The sequence below is a fragment of the Rhinichthys klamathensis genome, unplaced genomic scaffold, assembly GCF_029890125.1.
Source record: "Rhinichthys klamathensis goyatoka isolate OS25496 unplaced genomic scaffold, OSU_Roscu_1.1 h1tg000159l_1, whole genome shotgun sequence".
Lineage (NCBI taxonomy): Eukaryota > Metazoa > Chordata > Actinopteri > Cypriniformes > Leuciscidae > Rhinichthys > Rhinichthys klamathensis.
Genome location: NW_026606693.1, coordinates 139,414 through 161,309, shown reverse-complemented (window position 1 = coordinate 161,309; position 21,896 = coordinate 139,414). Strand labels below are relative to the sequence as shown.

Below are 21,896 nucleotides of genomic sequence, written 5' to 3'. Positions count from 1 at the left end.
GGATTGGGATATTTAAATTGTAATTCCTGCTAAAGTAAACATGTTGCTATAAAGTATGTATGAGCTTCTGTTACCTTCTGCTTGATTTTTGTTTAGTCAGTCGCGACATTCCAATCTCTCAATCAGTGTATTATTAAAATCTTAATAAACAGCGATATGTGGCTATGGCGCTACTGGAACGTAATATGTAATTAATGTAACAAAACAAGCCAGGAAAGCTTTTTTTCTTGCTAAATATTTTTTGAACAGGTTCTTTTAAATTATTCGTGGAAATGATTCGGACACTTTACTGCGCATGTCAAAGTTCAACCAATGGGATGCTACGTACATGTTTCGTTCCTCATGACGTAGATTCGATTTCAGGAAGCGCATGGAGAGCAGTGAATGTCAAAACAGAGACCGACGAGACTAACCAGTCGAGCTGTTGTAGAAGTGCATGATTTTTATCACCACACATTTACAAAAAATAACATCATATCCCATTTACAGGACGTGAACTGCACTATTATTCAAAGCGGAAGAAGCAGAGAACCTCAAGCTGTGTTGAATCTCTCGCTCATTTGACATGCTGTCGCTCACATTACAGCGGATTCCTGCTTTCACCTCATCATTATTCTGCAGATGTAGCTCAAAACTCCTTCAACGACACTGCAGTCGCATGTTGTCCAAGAAAACGAGAGTATCCGATGCGCTCGCAAGCAAAGAGTCAGGATCACATGTTAGAATACAGGTGAGAAGAACCGTATCCGGAATTATTGAGGTGTTTCTTCAACTTGGGGTTATTTGAATTTAAGATAATAGTTTATTTGTTATGCCCTTTATGTGAAGATCACATTAAAACTATTTTGGAATTTTTTTTACCGTCCTCTCATTTATTTTCGCTATTTTGACTATTATTTGAATTATTTCATATGCATGGACATTTAGAGTAAACCCATTTCTGTATTTATTGTGTGAATGGCTGTTCCTTCAGTCTGTTTCATTACTACCATCAATTTGGTCCTAATAATTTCTTTGAAAATTATTATTATTTAAAAGTTGGTGTACTTACCAAAGAGACCGAAGGATCAGCGAAGAGCAGAGATTAAATATTAGATAAAGGTAAATATTATTGTGAACATAATATTATATTATTTTACATTTCCAATTAAACTGTAAAATTATGCAAAAATGTCAAATATTATTTGTGTGTATATTTAGGATACATACTAACAAGACAGAGGAAGCTTTTTACTCCAAACATGTTTATAATGCCATTTACCCAACAACAAATTCTATTTACAGAAAAAAATTGAGATGTGGTAGAAAGTTGATGGCGTATGCATAAACCAGGGTAATTAATTTTAGTTAACTAAAATTAAAACCTATAAATTTAAATAAAAGAAACGTATTGCACCTAGTCAACAATGCAGCATTTCTTAATTTAATTTATTTGATGCTCTAAAATAACAAAAAGTGAAATAAAAAAAACTATATAGACATAATTTAAAAACTAATTAAAATCAAGAAAAAATAAAACCCACGGATGTACTAAAACTTTCACTAAAATGAAAACTAATTCAAAATATTATTTTTAACGCTGGTATGTACTGTTGGAGATTGTTAATGGACAAATGTAAGTTGCGAGAGGCTGAAAAAAAGTTGAGAGTTGAATAAGCGTGATCATTTTTTTGTATGTGAACATGTATGCTGTTCCTGCAGGGCTGGGTTCGATCCGTCAGGCCACAGAAAGACAACCTCTTCTTACATGTGAACGATGGAAGTTCATTGCAACCTCTACAGGTTGTTGCCAGCTCACACCTGAATACCAGGTGCTATTCTGTTCATGTGCAATTGAGTACTTAACACTCTTGAATGAATATGAATTACTATTTCAAATGTCATGAAAGTCTTGATATATACAGTGACTTCAAAGGTTATTTGGACACTTAAGCCACACAAATGTGCTTGAATGTCATTGCATTAAAATAACAATCCAAGTGACATTTATTTTAATTGCATTTAAGCACAAGCATACTTTTCACACAAATTTCACAAAATCAGGTTTTAAATTTTTAAACAATATACAGTTCAGATTTAAAGGTAACTTGCATGCAAAACTGCATGCATTTTGCAGAAGAACATTGTTTTGGTTGTGCTTTGGCTCTGCGTGATGAATATGAAAATGACATTTGTATGTGTTCAAATACTTTTTTGGGCCACTAGATATGTATTCTTGATATATCCTTCCTTCTTGTGAAGAGACCTCACATTTGGCTGTGCTGTTGACATCACTGGCACCTTAGAGAAGAGTCCAAATAAGAAACAGAATGTGGAGTTAAAAGCTGAGCGCATTGAAGTGGTTGGAGAATGCAATCCTGTGGTGAGTCTTTACATTTAAATTGAATCAGTCAGATAAAACTGATGAAAAGTGATTTATATAAAGTCACGAATAAGTCACACTTGCTATAGTGACTGTGTATGTCTGCTCTAGGACTTTCCTTTCAAGATCAAGGAGCGTCATTCTCTGGAGTACACCAGGCAGTTTCCTCACCTCAGATGCCGAACAAATGCCTTCAGCTCCCTGCTCAGGATACGCAGTGAGGCTACAAATGCTATCCAGTCGTTCTTCAGGGTATTAAAGTCACTTTAAACACACTAGCGTTCAAACGTTTGGGTCAGTAAGATTTTTTAAAATGTTTTTGAAAGATTTCTCTTATGCTCACCAAAGCATTGATTATTGCAAATATTATTACTATTTCAAATAACTGGTTTCTATTTTAGTATATTTTAAAATGTAATTTATTCCTGTGATATTAAAGCTGAGTTTTCAGCTTCATTACTCCAGTCTTCAGTGTCATATGATCATTCTACTGTAACAAATGTATTGCTCATTGATAGTTAAAAGTGCAGTAATTGATTTCGGAGAAATGCTGTTCAAAGTGGATCGGACTGAGCAGCAGGACACACTTGTAGCCAATCAGCAGTAGGGGGGCGTGTCCACTCATAATGGGGGAGGTGAGTGAGCCAATCAGCAGCAGGGGGCGTGTCCACTCATGATGGGGAGGAGAGAGATAGAGCCAATCAGCAGTAGGGGGCGTGTTCACTTGTGATGGGAGAGAAGAGAGAGTGAGCCAACGTCTCCACTCATGATGGGGGAGGAGAGAGATAGAGCCAATCAGCAGTAGGGGGCGTGTTCACTTGTGATGGGAGAGAACAGAGAGTGAGCCAATCAGCAGCAGAAGGCGTGTCCACTCATGATGGGGGAGGAGAGAGATAGAGCCAATCAGCAGCAGTAGGGGGGGGGTGTGTTCACTTGTGATGGGGGAGGAGAGAGAGAGAGAGCAAGAGAGAGGTTTGAAGAAACACTGTAGAAAGAGAGTTGGCTGAGAGACATTACAAAAGAGAAAAGGCCAGAGGAATATCACTGGGAAAAGAAGAGTTATGATCAGGCAAGAGCTTTAGGACAAGCATTAATATTAGAAAAGCTTTCCAGCGCTGGAGAGACTGAAGCGGGAAGGCCTGAAAATGGACGAGGTTGTGTTGTTTCTTCTCTATACGTGAGTAACATTGGTTTTGCGGTTTCACAGAACCAAGATATGCTGTTGTTGTAATGTTAGCTGTAGTAACAGGACAGTTTTGCATGTCATTGTTTGTCTGGAGCTGCTGACGACTAACAACCAACTCTTGCTTGTATTCTTGTGTGCTGTATGTTATTTTTTTTGTGCTTCCTTGTCATTTGTATGTCATCGTCAGCTATGATAAAGAGACATCCACTCTTGCATTGTGTGTTTGTGCATTTTGGGGGCGGAGCAATGAAGGGAGGGGTGTGTTTGTTTGGGTTGATTTCAAATATCAACAGAGTTTCTCAGAAATCGCTTACTGCACCTTTAATGTTAGTTAATGGATTTACTAAAGTTTTCTAATGGGACCTTACTTTCATACAGAATTAATTATCATTCTTTAATTAATGCTAAAAACATTTTTAAATCCTGTATAAATTTTATAGATTGCAAATGAGTGAAAATATAATTCTCACGCAGCTTGTATGTGAACACCTCTCTTGTAGATTCATTGTGTTAATTGTTGTTACAGGAGAACGGTTTTGTGCAGATACACACACCAGTAATCACCTCAAATGACTGTGAGGGAGCTGGAGAACTCTTCCAAGTTGAGGTGCATTTCAGATGTAGATAATTTATATATTTTAGTATGTATTGCTTAGTTAAAGGGTGAACTGTGAGATGTAGCAACAAGCAAAATGATATCGTTTCCAAACATGGTACATGAATGCTTTTAATTCCTCTTTGAATCTACAGTAAATGATTATTCTTTGTGTTCTCTAAAGCCTGCAGGTGATAAAAAAGACTCAGATGACCCCAACCCACATTTCTTCTCAGTGCCAGCTTACCTAACAGTCTCAGGACAGCTACACCTGGAGGTGATGGCAGGGTAAAGCCAAAAACACTTGTGTGTATCAATATGTATCAATATTCAAAAGTTGATCTTAGTTTTATTTAATTATTGTCAGGGCTGTCAGTTGATTAGGAAGTTGAATTGTCGTATTGCATATCAATATTTGCTGAGAAAAGCCCCTAATGAAAATAATTGAAAAACATTACTTTATTGCGGCATTGAATAGTCATTGCAAAATGTATTTAAGATAAATCAGATCTGTAGCTTTATGTGAACCTTTAGCTAAAGGTGAATGCTAAACTATTTTGTGATTGCTGGTTGTCTGTTGCAGGGCTTTTTCAGCAGCGTACACATTCGGTCCTACATTCAGAGCGGAGAACTCTCAAAGCAGGAGACACTTGGCAGAGTTTTACATGGTAGAGGCAGAGATTGCCTTCACTGAGTCACTAGACGACCTGATGAAGGTAGAAAACGCACTGCTCCTCACTCATTGAATTACACGCACTGTCAAGCAAATGATTATGTTTTAAATGGATTTGATACTGTGTACAGTTGGGATGTCCTGATCAAGTTTTTGTTGTGCCCCCGATCCAATCCGAGTCATAGAATATTGAGTATCTGCCGATAATGAGTCCTGATCTGATACTTGTATTTTTCTAGTGCTTGGTGCATATTAAAGTTATTCAAATCAATCCAATGTATACAGGGATGTGCATAGAGTTTTAGAGATGTGCAGGTGCTCAAATGTTAGAAAGGGGCATCTACTGTATCACTACGGATATATACACTCACCTAAAGGATATTAGGAACACCATACTAATACTGTGTTTGACCCCCTTTCGCCTACAGAACTGCCTTAATTCTATGTGGCATTGATTCAACAAGGTGCTGAAAGCATTCTTTAGAAATGTTGGCCCATATTGATAGGATAGCATCTTGCAGTTGATGGAGATTTGTGGGATGCACATCCAGGGCACGAAGCTCCCGTTCCACCACATCCCAAAGATGCTCTATTGGGTTGAGATCTGGTGACTGTAGGGGCCATTTTAGTACAGTGAACTCATTGTCATGTTCAAGAAACCAATTTGAAATGATTCGAGCTTTGTGACATGGTGCATTATCTTGCTGGAAGTAGCCATCAGAGGATGGGTACATGGTGGCCATAAAGGGATGGACATGGTCACAAACAATGCTCAGGTAGGCCGTGGCATTTAAACGATGCCCAATTGGCACTAAGGGGCCTAAAGTGTGCCAAGAAAACATCCCCCACACCATTACACCACCACCACCAGCCTGCACAGTGGTAACAAGGCATGATGGGATCCATGTTCTTATTCTGTTTACGCCAAATTCGGACTCTACCATCTGAATGTCTCAACAGTAATTGAGACTCATCAGACTAGGCAACATTTTTCCAGTCTTCAACTGTCCAATTTTGGTGAGCTCTTGCAAATTGTTAGCCTGGTTCTACCAGACTCTCGTACATTTCATTTGTACAGAGAGTCTGGCACCGCTCCATTGACAAGCGTTAACTTCCTTGTAGGCGGGTATTCTATTGAAGTCTAAAACTATTGGATCTGCCCAGAGTCACTCTATCTGCCATAACCAATCGCTAACGTTTGGTCGTGACATATGTCTTTTCCCGAACCCCGTGGGAGGATGGCCATAAACACAAAACTAAGCAAAGATTGTTCTTGCTCCGGCTTTAACTTCTTGATATTCGGCAGCGTTGCCACAACGGACCGAATAGCTTCACTCGCATCTGTCTCCTCTGCCATTACTGAGCTACAACTCAAAATAACGCACGAGTCGACATCAACGTCATCGTTCTCAGCCACTCCCTCTGTTCGCTGATTGGCCCGGTAAAAAATTGATTTCTGGAAACCGAAGTCTACAGCACAATCCCAGACGTAGTACTGAAGGAAAATGAAATTGAGCGGAAGTGCGTAGGAGGGCGGAGCCAGGCTAGCAAATTGTAGCCTCTTTTTCCTATTTGTAGTGGAGATGAGTGGTACCCGGTGGGGTCTTCTGCTGTTGTAGCCCATCCGCCTCAAGGTTGTGCGTGTTGTGGCTTCACAAATGCTTTGCTGCATACCTCGGTTGTAACGAGTGGTTATTTCAGTCAAAGTTGCTCTTCTATCAGCTTGAATCAGTCGGCCCATTCTCCTCTGACCTCTAGCATCAACAAGGCATTTTCGCCCACAGGACTGCCACATACTAGATGTTTTTCCCTTTTCACGCCATTCTTTGTAAACCTAGAAATGGTTGTACGTGACTATAACTGTAATCCCAGTAACTGAGCAGATTGTGAAATACTCAGACCGGCCCGTCTGGCACCAACAACCATGCCACGCTCAAAATAGCTTAAATCACCTTTCTTTCCCATTCTGACATTCAGTTTGGAGTTCAGGAGATTGTCTTGACCAGGACCACACCCCTAAATGCATTGAAGCAACTGTCATGTGATTGGTTGATTAGATAATTGCATTAATGAGAAATTGAACAGGTGTTCCTAATAATCCTTTAGGTGAGTGTATATATAACAATTACTATGGTAATTATATTTATAGGCCTAAAGACATTGGTAGATTTAAACATTTGTTACAATGGTGGACATTGTAAACAGACTGTGCGGTCACAATTATTAATATGGGACTACTGATATAAACTTCTTGTATTTTATATGTACAATAAGCAGAATAATTGCAACAAAAAGAAAAAAAAGTGGTGATAAGGTTATAAAGTATGAAGCTTGCGGTGTCATAATGCCGGTTTGTCAGTCAAGTCCGAAGCACGTCACTGGCTCAGCTCCAGCCAAAGAGCGAACGCAGATTTGAATTTAGCCAGATGATCACGTGATGCACTGAACGTATGGTTCAAAGGATTAATTATCAAATGTCAAAATATTTTTTTCTGTCTTTTGGAAGCTGCATTCTTTTTTAAGCCTGTTTCTTATTTTCCAGGTAATGGAGAATTTATTCAAGGCGACGACAGAGCATGTGCTGTCCCATTGCGCAGAGGACGTTGAGTTATTCCACAAATATATGGCACCAGGACACAGGGTAGAACAAGCAATACTATTGTTTCTTATGCAAGAAGCTGTAATAAGAGCATTGAGAGTTTCTCCACCATAATGGCTGTAATAAACTGTTTCAACTCTTTTGAACATCCTCAGGACCAAGTGGATCTCATGTTGAAAAGAAAATTTTATGTGTATGTATTATATTTCAGTTCAGTCGGCTTTTCCCGATTTTTAAGTCCTTTTACTTTTTAAAATAGGCCTTGAGCTTGGGATTAGGCTAAATACAAGCTGTTACAAGTAAGAATTCTCTTGAAAATAATGAATGAATTATTTGTGATTTTATGTGTAACCATGAGCTCTGTGAACTATACATTTTTACTGCTCTCTTTTAAATCGACTTGTACTTGCTTTCTACAGCATTTCTTACACTGAGGCGATAGACATTCTGAAGAGCAGTTCACAGGACTTTACATTCAGTACCGAGGCAAGTAAATTACATATTTTTGTGTTTAAAATAGTTACTATACATAGAGATGCACTATATATGAAATGCATGAAGAAAAAATAATGTGCATTATCATTCAAAAGTTTGGGGTCCATAAGAAATGAATACTTTTGTTCAGCAAGGATGCATTTAATTGATTAAAAGTTACAGTATAATGTTGCACATGATTTCTATTTCAAATAAATGCTGTGTCACGGTTTTCACAAAAAACATGAAGCAGCACAACTCTTTTCAACATTGATAATAATAAGAAATGTTTCCTAAGCTGTAAATCAGCATATTAGACTGATTTCTGAAGGGTCATGTGACCCTGAAAACTGAAAGCCATCTTTAAAAAATTATTAAAATAGAAACGTTATTTTAAATTGTAATTATATTTCACAATATTACTATATTTATGATCAAATCGGTGAGCACAAGAGACTTAATAAATATTTTAAAAAAATTACCAACCCCAACTTTTCAGTGGTAGTGTGTAATTCAGTTTAATAATATTTATGTTTTATATCTAGATTGAATATAAAATTGGTTTAAGACTATCTATTCTGTCTTTGTCTTTGACATATGCATTACATTAGTGGGGCTGTGATCTTCATACAGAACATGAGAAGTTCCTAGTGAAACATTGTGGAAACGTCCCAGTGTTTGTCATTAACTATCCCTATGAGCTAAAGCCTTTCTATGCCCGAGACAACCAGGACCAGCCCAAGCACACTGTAAGAATGAGCTCTTACCATCAATCCTTTCTACATGTGGCCCTGCCACGAGTTTCACTCAAAGATATTTCATAGACCAGTTAATATGTGTAAAAATGTTAAATATGATTATATATGATGTGTTTGAAGCCTATAGAGTAAATGCTAAATATCAAACGGGGTAAAGATGTTATGAGTTGTAGCTATTGTTTTCCTCACCTCCATGCGCTCACTGCTCATTCAATCATTCCTGATGATGTTTTTGGACAGGCAGCTGCCGTAGACCTCTTGGTGCCTGGAGTCGGGGAGCTTTGCGGTGGATCCCTGAGAGAAGAGAGAATAGAAGTTCTGAGCCAACGACTAGCACAGTAAGAATTAGAAAACAATTCCTCTTCGCATTGATACAAGTAATAAAATATCACATATGCTGAAAATGTTTAAGACAGTGATACACTATAGTTCAAAAGTTTGGGGTTGGTAAGATTTATTCATGTTTTTGAAAGAAGTTTTTTCTGCTCACTTAGGCTGCATTTATTTGATCAAAAATACAATAAAAAATGTAATATTGTGAAATATTATAACGATTTAAAATAACTCGGCATCATTACCCCAGTCTTCAGTGTCACATGATCCTTCAGAAATCATTCTAATATTCGGATTTGCTGCTCAAGAAACGTTTAGATGGTAATTGTTGTGGACGTAAGGTGGTGGAGCTGTCAAGAACAAAAAGAAAGAGAACAAAATCACAAACATTTGAAATATGCTTGGTTCATACGGTCATGAAAAACCTGGGAAAGTCATGTGTATCCAGAATGTGCATCCATCGACAGAAGCATACATGAGCAGAACTCTGTCTGTCTGTTTTACGCATTATTTTCAACAAACCCTATTATAGATGCGTTGTTTAATTTAAGATGAACCGTGGCGCAAGTGCATGCCGATCCGTGGGTGGAGAACGATATGGTTCGGGTTTTTTTAAAATATTTTTATATAGAGAACCGTTACACCTCTAGTTGGGTTACAGAATTCACTCCTCCACCGGAATGCACGAGTTTTATCACTAAGGTCCCATGCAAATGATTTTTTTCCCCATGAGAAACAATTACCATCCGAATAATGTTGAAAACCTTCTGCTGGAAAATGTCATGAATTGGCCGCACTGTTTATGTGTATGTTAAAAATTGTCTTTTTTTTAAAAGAGATTTTATTTGAATTTTGTACACGAATACTCAAAATAGAAAGTGATGCTTTCCAGATGATGCACACTTTCACAGATGTATTACTACTGTATTAATAGGTTCTATTCACTCTCATCTCCTGCATATTTTCCCTTTCATCACAGGGCTGGATTGAAGGACACATATGAATGGTAGGTTCAGAGGATCAATTTTTGCATCTCACCCATATTTTTATTCCAAACTGAGGGTATGTTTACACGACAATAATGTACTAAAAACTGAAAAAGTTTTCACTTTGCGTTTTTCACGTACAGACCACAACATTGTCAAAACGACCCCTGTTCACACGGATCTGCAAAAACAAATAGAAACGCTGTATTCTGCTGCCAGGCCAGTCGTTGGCGATGTCACTTTGTAAATAAACATTATGCGGCTATAGACTGAACACGTAACACGCATGCGCACAAATTTATGTTTGATGATAATGGTGTAGTTTTCAAAATCTTATACTTTCAAACACGCTTTCAAAAGTGTGCATTTTCAGGCACCCAAAACACTGTTGTGTAAATGAGCGGTCAAAACACAAAGTTTTCCGGTTTTGGTTGAAAACGTTGTCATGTAAACGCCCTCTGAGAGAGTATCTTTGTGATTGAAAGGTATCTGCAGCTGAGAGAGTTTGGCTCTGTCCCACATGGTGGTTTCGGTATGGGCTTTGAGAGGTACCTGCTGTGCATTCTGGGACTCCACAATATCAAAGATGTGATTCCATTTGCAAGGTTCTCACACTCCTGCCTCCTTTGAAATTAAAGAAAAAGAATGATTGAATGTGTTTTGTCTTTTTTACTTTCTTTTTTTTTTTTTTTTTTTTGCTTTACTGAGGTTAAATGAATGTTTTTCACTTTTCATGTTTCAATTTATTGCACATTCTATACAGAGTTGCCAAAATTGACAATAAAAAAAAATGTCCCTTACCAGTGTAAAAGAAATGACTCATAAAAAACAAAAATAAATATATAAATAAAATAAGAGATAAATAAAACAAAAATAAATAAAAGAGTTAATGATACAAGAGTTATTATAAAGTGCTGTCCTGACCAGATTTGCCACACTGCAACAACACACAAGTTGTCCTTTCTTTATCAATACTGACAAATGCAAAAATCAGTCATGTGATACAGGCAGACAAATTGCATCCTCCTTTAATAGGTAAGTGCCACATTTTCCTCCTGTGGTCAGCTAATATTTTAGCACTCTTCATCAAGATTCGATTCACACCTATTGATAATCAAACTGGTTCTGATCAGCACAGAGACACCAGTGAATGGTGCAGATGCACAACAACAGGGCAAGTATATCAGAGTCTAATTTAAGAGTGAAGCTCTGACAGGAACCTCTGCGGCTGTTCAGAAGAACTAATCAACTCTCAAATTATCTAAAAAAAGTATGTTTATTTATTTTCACATCCTTCTGAAAGCAATAGTGCCAGTTGCTAATGTTGCTTGATGGAGAGAACAGTCGATTCAGTCCACCGGACACACAGCTGAACAGAAGACACTTCTGGAGTGACTGTCTTACACCTGGAACAAATGAAACACAAATGAGTTGTATTGCATAAATTCATTACTCTTAGAACAGGTGGGAAAAGATCCAGTTTCTCATTTAAAGTTGTAAATTATAAAGTGACTTTTTCATGTAAAGAGCTGCTGGAAAAAAATAGTTTAATATTCTTATAACATGGTTGTAACTACCGTCAGTATGTTTCCGTCTCAGGTCCTTCATCTCATCCTGAGTTCTTGTTTTTGGTGGACTTTTTCATCAAATTATGTTTTATTAAAGTAGTTCGGGAGGAACACGTCAAAATGAGCTACTGTGCCACCTGCTGTCTATAAACAGTAATCACAAATACTCTATTATCATCAGCTGTCTACAATCAGTGATCAACATCAGCAATCAGCAGGAAGGCAAACCATATATAAGCAGAGTCAAACTCACCTAAGGATGTTCTACAGTCTTCAGAATCCCTCCACCACCCCGTCTCCTCTCACTCACCAGGTCACTTCCTAAACCTGGGGGGAATACTCTGCGTTCGGGCCACTTACCAAGATCAGAGCCCTCTCCCCGGACAGCACGTAAAGAGAACGTAAAGAGATCTTCTGAACAGATGACTCTTCTGTGGCTCAGGCCTATTAGCCTAGGCTATATTTTTTGCAGTCCTTAAAGTCCCTGTAAAGTCAAAATTAAGTATGTGTTTTGAGTTTGTCACACCACAGAAAAATTTGTTATTAGTCACCCAGCTAAATTTGAATGATAAAAAAAGTCAGCAAGTACATAAAATAAGCTATCAAAATCTTGAAAAAATGAGCAGTAATCTCTGCTCTCAAACGCTGGGGGCGTGTCCGCTGGCTGCGCTGAAACCACGCCCACTCGCAGGAAAGCTGCCGTCGACTCGCCACACTCAACTCTACAGCCGGAATGGATGCTCGCACGGTGGGCACGCACTGCCGATGATGGCACCAGTTGTCGGCGCGACGGGAGGATGAAGGCTGAGGCGGGAGTCGGTTCGGCCCCATTCACCAGTAACAGCGGATTATCAGTGAATCCCGGACAGTTATCTCCGACGAAAGTTTATAAAACTATCCCGTGTAAAATGATCACTTACAGAGGCGGGTTTTGGCGGTGATCCTTCCTCAGCTCTCCATCAAGCTGGCTCTTCACAAAATTAATCCACTTCTTCTTGATGTAATCGTTTTTCGGAAATTTAAACAAGGACACCGATCTGTTTTGTACGTGATCCGGTGATCGCATCCAGGTAGTAGGCCTACGCATTTCCGTGACGAAGGCATAGCTAGTAGCTAGCAATCTGTAGGCTGTGTTACTAATAATAGTACTGACAGTAACTCGCGATTGAGCGGCACACTGATGTGAATCTGCTCTATAATATTGTTAGGAGCGGCCAGCTTCAGGGGCTCCAGTGCGTCATCAAGTAGGGGCGTGTCCATGAGCTCAAGGGCTCCAGTGCGTCATCGAGCCCTGTTTTAGCCCCGCCCATAAAATCCGTAAAATAGCAATGGTGAAAAACTGTTTAACGGTCTACTTCACAGTTCACAGCATGGACGCGGGAAGTAGGGGTGCTGCAGGTGCTGCAGCACCCCCTGTTGGCAAACTGTGATGACAATCAAATGATAGCTTATAAATATATCTCTGGTTGTTGTTTCTGTTCCACAACATTTTGTATGTCATGTTTGGGGTGTGGGATGAAGAGAGGGGTATTTTTAGTAATTATTTAAGTAAAAATTATTTAATTTATCTTCGGTGTGTAGTATTAGCCAATCAGGTGTCTTGACGCGAATCACGCGATTACGATTCAGCCTACGCAGCACACAAAAACACCGTCTAAAGAACTGCTAGTGATATAACGTTAGCCTATATCAATATCAGCGCTACACCAAGATAATTAGTTAGCTCATGTCATGTCAGAGTTTACCAGCTGAACTCCAGAGCGCAAATCTACCTTTGGTGTACCAAATTCATCGTAAGGTAGAGACACGGTGTCTTACATCTCTGCGTCTTTTTCCTGCCGCCGTGCAGGCCCAGATGGTAGCCTATATGATTGTGATTAGCATGCCTATTATAAAGAAACGAACCTTTTACTATCATGTCCATTGATTTTGATTAATATGCACGAGGGAGAGAGAGAGCAATAGACAGCGCGCGCGCGGCCGGGGCTCGCTCGCTCTCTCTCCCTCTCTCTGCTCGTTTGCGCCATGGTTTGCGCCCTGTCAAACTATGTGTCAAACGCATCAGTCATTCTACTCTACAACACTCACCGATCAAAAAAGGCTTTGGCAGCCGCCAAAAAGCGGACGATCCGACGGGTATTAAAAGATTAAATACAACCCGAAACTAAAAAAACCGACCCGGCCTCTATTTGAAACCGGCCTTTATTTACCCAAACCTGTCGCCATACCAGGCGTGTAAAAGTGACAGGCGTCTATTTGGGACTCGGCTATTATTTTAAGTTTTATGGTGTAAAGATCGTTGCCGTGCTTGCATCACTCCCTTACTCCTCCTTATAGTCCCCATGGCCACTTGGCCTGCGTGAATGCAAATGAAAAAAAAAAAAAAGTTTTGAGGGACAGTAGTAATAATTCGTTACATTTATATAGCGCTTACTAGTAATTAATAGATCTGTTTAGAAGTGGACTTTTCCTATAACCACGTTCCTGTAATTGCTTGGTCCAAGCAAGCGCCCCCCAGCACCCCCTGTCGAAAATGACTTCCCGCGTCTCTGGTTCACAGTCTTTGTAATATGTTTTAGCAATACATTTCTAACATTTATAAAGTGTTTAGAAGGGGGGGGCGGATCTCAGGGATCTTGTCAAACTGTAACCTACAACTGTCACCCAACCAAAATCTCACACACACACACTGTTTTAAAAGCAAAACATATTTATCCAACTCCATTTCAAAACAGTCTGTGTGTTACATCTTTTGGACATTCGTCATATTGCATTGGTTTTCATTTCTTGTCCTCGGAGCGTTAATCTTACACATTCTACATTGATTAAAAAAAGAAAATTGAATGTGTTTTTAATGGTAGTATTATTTTATACAGAAATCAATTATTTATAATTCAGAAGAGAATAATGTTACATTGTCAAATAATAATGTTAATTAAAATTAAGGAAAAACAAATATTTTGATCTGAGATATAGCAAAATAATTTTAAATTAATTCAGGTACAATTACCAAACATATCGCAAGGTCTTTTTGTCTTTTTATTAATTTAATTAATAAACTAATTATATAAAACTATTGTCAGTGCACTACAAATAAACTGGTTCTATGCCTTTATTAAAAAAAACTTATTTAAAAAATACAATGCCTTCTGCATTTTTGTTTTGCTTTTCCCTCCATTGTACCGAAATCGTACCGAACCGTGATGTCTGAACCGAGGTATGAACCGAACCGTGACTTCTGTGTACCGTTCCACCCCTAGTGTCTATAGCTGAAGTGAGACCCTGCATTACGTACATCTGTCCACTAGATGGCGTGTTTCTCAAAACAATTAATACGCTACTCTCGGTAAAGAACTAGTAGCCTAAACCTTTTTAATTGAATATTAAATTGTTGAATTATTAAGGTTTATGCCTACATGCTAGTTTTTATGACAGGGATCAATATAAATCTTTTCATCTTACTGCCAGTTTGTTAAGTTTCAAATGATTATTAAACAGCAAGCAAGAAGGAGCCCTTCTGGCCCACTCAGTGTCCGAATTCACTCGTTTTCATACACTCTTTCTCCTTCAAGTGGATTTAGTGCAGTAGAGTAATGTAGGGAATAGTGAGTGAATGAGGGATTATTGGGTCTTCTGTGACAAACAGGTTCTATTGAGCTTCTGTTTATGTTCCCTGATCAATATTTATATGCGAATAAACGCCTAAATTTAACCTGCTGATATAAAGCTATCGAGTCTCGTTAGAAAATTTGGACTAAACAAATTCATATTAGCTTTATGAACTATTTGAAGTGACAAAAATGGTCGTTGAGTGGACTGTCAATGGAGGGACAGAAATCTCTCAGATTTTATTTAAAAAATCTTAATCTGTGTTTCGAAGATGAAAGAAAGTCTTATGGGTTTGAAACGACATGAGGGTGAGTAATAAATAGTACATAAAATTTTTGGGGGAGAACTAATCCATTTAATTGTTATTTTCTGCAACGCCCTTAAAGAGATACTCCACCCAAAAATGAAAATTATGTCATCATTTACTCACCCTCAAGTTGTTGCAAACCTGTATGGGTTTCTTTCTTCTGCTGGACACAAAGGAAGATATTTTGAAGAACAATTGGAACTTTGGCACCATTGACTTCCATAGTAGAAAAAAAATACTATGGAAGTCAATGGTGCCAAAGTTCCAATTGTTCTTTAAAATATCTTCCTTTGTGTTCAGCAGAAGAAATAAACTAGGGTAACAATTTGAGGGTGAGTTAATGATGACAGAATTTTCATTTTTGGGTGGAGTATCCCTTTAAAGTGTAGTCAAGTCACCTTCATTTATAGCGCTTTTAACAATATGGTCTGTTTTCAGCTTTACAGTGATAGCTAATAAAAGTAATTAAAAGAAAATGTAAAATGCTTTAAAAAATTAAAGTAAGAGATATTGTTTTGGCTTTACATCAGCTCTAGAATAAAGTTATTGTCCAGCTAAAGTTAGTTTTGATCGATTCACTTCTGTTGCGAAGATCATTAGGCCTAGTTATTAACAGTTAGATGCATTAGTTGCTAACACTATATATATATATATATATATATATATGCTATATATGTGTAATATAAATATATATTTATATAACACATAAATAAATAAATATATATATATATATATGTATATTTTTTTAAGGGAAATTTAATGGCGATCTTAAAGGAAATTACACTTAAGGTGCCTAAATTTATGCAACTGGGCACAGTTCTGCTGTTGTTCATAAATAAGCTACTAGTTGTATACAATGAGGACGGTGTCAAGTCACCGGAAATAGGGCCATTAATGTGTAGTGAGCCAGGGTACCATTGCCTGAATTTGTGTATATGATATACTGATTCACGACCGAGGGAGCTATAGGGACCGATGGATTAATTGACACTCACCCAATGTATACAGAATGAGTCATTCCAGCCTCTGCCAGAAGGGGTCAGTGGGGCTTTGGGGATGTTCGGACTGCAGGAGTCACAGGGAGTGGCCCATTATCCGCACTGTCATAGTTATGGGCAAATACTGTAACTCACATCAGCCTGTTACTCATCACAACAGCACTGGACTGCCCTGGGACAACAAACTGACAGCGAGTACTTAAAAAGATGCAAGTTTCATGTTTAACACCTTGAACTAGCACACATCTAGTAGCTTATAGTAAAATCTCAAGAATTTTTTTGCTATTTTGAATACATAAGATGGAAGGAATGTATTCACAGATTTTTTTAATATTCAAATTTTGTTTTAGCATAAATTAAATTTGTAACTTGGATGGAAACAATTGCAGTCTATTCCAGTGTTTCCCTACCCACAACAGAGGACATTTTGGATGTCTTTCTTAGTCTTCGGGTAGCCTATATATTTATACGACGATTAAATGTTTTTCATTTACTTTTTTCGCATACAGATGACAAAAGTTGTCAAAACAATATCCGTTCACAAGGATCTGAAAAAAACGTGTTTTAGTTGTCGGCGATGTCACTTAAAAAAAAAAAAAACCAAAACACTATGCACTTCTAGCATAATGAACATGATGTCACCGGTTTCAAAAATTTGTGTTTGTGTAGTTTGCACAGAGACAATAACGGTATCGTTTTCAAAAACGTGCACTTTGAAACCTGTTTCAAAAGTTTGCTCTTTCACTTTTCAGGCCCCCAAAACGCTGTGTCGTGTAGCCTAAATGAACGGCCAAAAAAGTCTTCCGTTTTAAGTTGAAAATGGCGTTGTGTAAACAGCCCATTAACTGGCACACCTATTACAGGTTGAACGAGGCATGGTTGATTAGGGAAACATATAAAATGTGTGGTGTTGCCAGTACTCCATTACCAGGGTCACTTAGAAGTCGTTCTAAAAACTAAAAACGGAAAACCATTTATAAGTTTTGGCCGTTCATTTACTCGACAACAGCGTTTTGGGGGCCTGAAAATGCAAACTTTTGAAAACAGGTAGGCTATCAAAGTGCAAGTTTTTGCAAATTATACCGTTATCGCCTCCGTGTAAATTACATAATAGTACATTTGTGAAAACGGTGACATCATGCGCATTGCGTGTTTATTCCAAGGGGGTAATCCATCGACCGGAAGTTGAAGCCGGCCGGGTGCCGCCATGTTGTAGCAGAACTTCACTCGCGTTAGCATTTCCATTGACTCCCATTCATTTTGGCGTCACTTTGACAGCGAATAACTTTACATCTGAGGCGTTTAAAGACTCCATTTGTCCATTATTTATTTCTAAAGAAACACGACAATGTATAAAGTGCTCCATTACCTTCTATGTTACATTATGGCCCCGTAGAAACAGTTTTAGTAAAAATAGGCTAACGATTGCGTCATAACCACTCGACTCTGTCGCGCTGTACAGAAATTACCGTACAGACAGGAGGAGAAGCTCGCAGGCAATCGGGGCGACGTCCCGTCAAGGGAGAAGCCCATAGATAATGAGTCCATAAAAGCAACGGAATACTTACTCCTGCTCACTCACGCCAAAGGACTCTTTGCTCAAGTTCCCCGTCTCTGCAAGATTAACGTTGGCAATTTTCACGCACAGCTACTAGAAGATTAACGTCTGTCAGACAGGTTGCTCACGTCATCAAGCTTAGTTTGAGTCGGTTTGAGTCTGCGCGTCAGGAACGGAAGTGTTCAGAAATCGCTAAAAATGGGCTTCAACTGTCTCAACTGAGTTCCAATGAGATGGCTCTGTCCATTTCTTATACTGTCTATGGTTTATTCTATAGGCTCGTAGTGTTTCTTTATAAAGTGACATCGCCAACTACTGGCCTGGCAGCAGAATACAGCCTTTTACTTGAGGCCAAACCCCCTCATGGAAGAAGAGAGCATTGCGTTTACAACAGTGATAGTGAGCGCTTATCAGGATCAACTAAATGTTGGAATTTCAAAAGTATGTGATGTGAAGACGCCCAAGAGTTTTACACGCTGGTCTGTTATTGTAGGGACGTCGACTTTTACATTTTCACTCCCCTAAAACATGATGCCTCTGGGCGGTCCTTGACCAATGAAAGTTGCCATGGAGTTCAGACCTTCTGCCGTCAGTCTGAAGGTTTGGCTACGCGAGGCTAGCGGTCGCTTAGCACGAGGAGGCTTATCAACATAGTAGGATCCAGAGCTCATTAGCAGAGCAGGCCTTCACCCCATTTGAGAACTCCTAGTGTCTGTATTGGAGGAGAATGTGAAGGAATAGAGGGGGAATGGGAACAGGACAGTTTACAGACATAGAGATTTGTATCGCTAATCAACACTTTGGAAGTATACAAGCATGGGAAAGCTTTGAATGATGGTCAAGTGAAGTAGATCTCAGTCAGTGACTTGGTTTACACAGCAGACTGCATGTTTTTCAGATCTGATCTTTAGGACTGACTGTTCATGCTGTTATCAGTCAAGTGATTAAATTGGATCTTTTTTTTTGTTCAGAGAGTGTAGTCAGTTTCCATTATCTACATCAGTTGCCATAGTAATGTCATAGACATCAGTCTCCAAGCCATGTAAGGATGATCTTATTGAAGCAACAAGTGCAATGACGTAACAGTAGGAAATTCTGGATTTTTAACTTTGCAAGCAAACGGATATTGTTTATAATAAGATGTAATAGTTTGTATGATTTAGGCAGTCTCAGTTTGTGTACTGTCGATGAAGAATAGAAATAAGGTTTGCCAGAAAATGCTAGTTTGGCACTAGTCAAGTTCCTAAGTAACAAAAGCTAAATCTTATGTTTAATTGAGATAATTAATGGTCTAGCTTGCTAAAATGTGTTTTAATTTTTTGCAGTTGATATTCTTTTTGGTAAAATGAAGTATAATATCATAGAACGACACCACAAAGGACAGACATCTCAACTGTTCCACATTTGACAATTTTTTTACTGGCTTTGCTTGGCATATTGCTTCACAAAATCAGCACACATAGCATAAATTAATGTTAGTAGAGCCACAAGTTCATTCTTTGTACATCTTTCGTCCACCTGCAAAAAGCACATAATAAATTAATAAATTAATTCACAAGCGACAAAGAGTTGAACAGAAATGCTATACAGAAAAATCCACTCAATGAAAGACATTAGTAGTTTTTTTCTCGTCTGCCCTGCTTTGGCCCCTTAAACTACAGCATAAGTTCTACTACAGCTCACACACACACACACACAAGTATTATATTCATTTACTAGTACTCTCCCAGAACAATACATTACATTTTATTTTCAGAATAGAAAAAGACATTAAGAAACCAATTCCAGCCTGTAAGTTCACTTAAACGTTAATGAACCATTAAGGCCAATGCCAGTGCCACTAAATGTCCCACAAAGTTTAACATCATGAAATAAGGTCAGTCTTGTAAAGCACATTTTTAAACCGATGAAAGGATTTGGATCTAACAGACAATCTACGCAAGGTTTATTTAACAAGTCCAGACCACTTACAACCTCATATGCAAAGTTTAAACTAACTTAATACAAAATGGTTTTGGAATATGAAATGATGTCGAGTTCAAAGGCAAAAAAACCCTCCTAAACTGCTAGAACTGTAGTATTATTCGGAGGTCCCAGCCCACCATAAAATACTGAATGAAATGACAAATTCGACAGTCTTCTTGACTGAGAATGAATATGGCGCTTTTTTCTTTACCCCTATGCTTTTAAATATAATTGCATTTCTAGAATATCTCCCTAACCTTAAATGATGCTAATATTGTTGTATTATCACGCATTTAGGCTGCTGAAAGAAATGCCATCATACTCGTTTATAAATAATTAGCACTGCTGTCCAACAAAAACAGTGTTCTAACTCCACAGCTAAACCAATGTTCACAATGAAATAAATTATCACAGTTTAACAGTGAAGTGTGTCATTTCTGTGCCCCTTCCATTATGCTCCCTTATCCGAAATTGTTCAGCTAGTCCAGCCCAAAAAACATGTAAGGTGTCCAGCATAAACACAACATGCTCCCTGCAAGAGTCCTTCCGCTAATCTCAACAGGCATAAAGCAGGACTGTTCACATTAACCAGCCAGTTCGCTGAAACTAGGAAAAGTTTATATTTGGAAGCCTTTTTGCTGTAATAACTGAGCGTTTGCAGATAAATGTGAGCGTTTTTACCTGTCCAGACATACATCCCCTCTGACGAAAACACAAAGGAGATGAACAGATTTATATGTATTATTATCCATAAGTTTGCTCTAACCTATTCCATAATGACAGCCAAGGAAGAGATGTATTATAGGGAAAGATGGTCACATTATCCCTTATCAGATAGCAAGCCAAGTAAAACACTGTTCACTAAATACTTTGAAGTGGTCTGTTAGGGGCCGTTTACACGAGACCACTTTCAACTAAAGTCGTGAAACTTTTTGTGTTGTGGCCATTTACACGACAACAGCGCCTTGGGGGACTGAAAATGCAAACTTTTGAAAACGTGTTTCAAAGCGCAAGTTTTTGAAAACAATCCCATTATCATATCGTCTCTGTGTAAAATGCAAAAACGTGAATTTGTGCAAAGGGTGACATCATGCACATGCGTATTACATATAGGCGAGTAGTGTTTCTTTACAAAGTTGACATCGCCAACTACGGGCCTGGCAGCAGAATACAGCGTTTTCGCGGATCTGTGTGAACGGGGATCGTTTTGACAATGTTGTCATCTACACGCAAAAAAAGCAAAGGAAAAACGTTTCCGTTTTTAGTACATCATTGTCGTGTAAATGTGCCCTTAGTGCGTGTTGCCTTGAAAAAGTCTTTAGTTAAGGAGGATCTGTAACCATTCTGACATATTGCTGGAAGCCTAAAGGAATAGTTCAACCAAAAATAAAAATTTTGACATCACTTATTCACTCTCATGAACTAAAGGCCCATTCGCACCAAGAACGATGACTATAAAGGTAAGTATAACGATAACTATATTGGCGTTTGCCGCTTTAAATGCTTAAGCTCTTTAAAGGGTTAGTTCACCCAAAAATGAAAATTCTGTCAGTAATGACTCACCTTTCGTGTTGTTCCAACCCCATAAGACTTTCGTTCATCTTCGGAACACAAATGAAGATATTTGTGATTAAATCTGAGAGCTGGATCACTCCTCCATAGGCTTCTTAAGGGATCGAAACTGGCCGGCCCAAAAGTTATGAAAGACATCGTTAAAATAGTCCGAGTGACTACAGTGGCTCAACCTTAAGTTTATCAAGCGACGAGAATACTTTTTGTGCGCAAAAAACAAACAAAAATAACGACTTTATTCAACTAATCATTTCCTGTACGGCCGTGATATTTCACGTAGTGAAACTACGCAAAGCTTCTGGGTTGTACGTCACGCATCACACACATGACCAGCGTCGGCCAATAGTGAGCCT

At 38.4% G+C, this 21,896-nt stretch overlaps 1 protein-coding gene across 2 annotated transcripts; it reads left to right on the top strand.

The window, feature by feature from the left end:
- The first annotated feature begins 383 nt into the window (after positions 1–383).
- On the top strand, positions 384–10,620 carry nars2 (asparaginyl-tRNA synthetase 2, mitochondrial). 2 transcript variants are annotated; one of them, XM_056258776.1, is made up of 14 exons: positions 384–730; positions 1,702–1,811; positions 2,242–2,362; positions 2,474–2,614; positions 4,075–4,155; positions 4,328–4,431; positions 4,727–4,859; positions 7,359–7,457; positions 7,571–7,608; positions 7,835–7,901; positions 8,501–8,638; positions 8,888–8,985; positions 9,960–9,986; positions 10,452–10,620. In XM_056258776.1, exons 1-14 carry the CDS (start codon positions 566–568, stop codon positions 10,594–10,596), a joined length of 1,467 nt encoding a protein of 488 aa, XP_056114751.1. In that variant the 5' UTR covers positions 384–565; the 3' UTR covers positions 10,597–10,620. The 2 variants fall into 2 exon arrangements, with proteins under 2 accessions (XP_056114751.1, XP_056114752.1); XM_056258777.1 differs by having other exon boundaries at positions 592–730; positions 1,702–1,782.
- Positions 10,621–21,896: the final 11,276 nt, after the last annotated feature.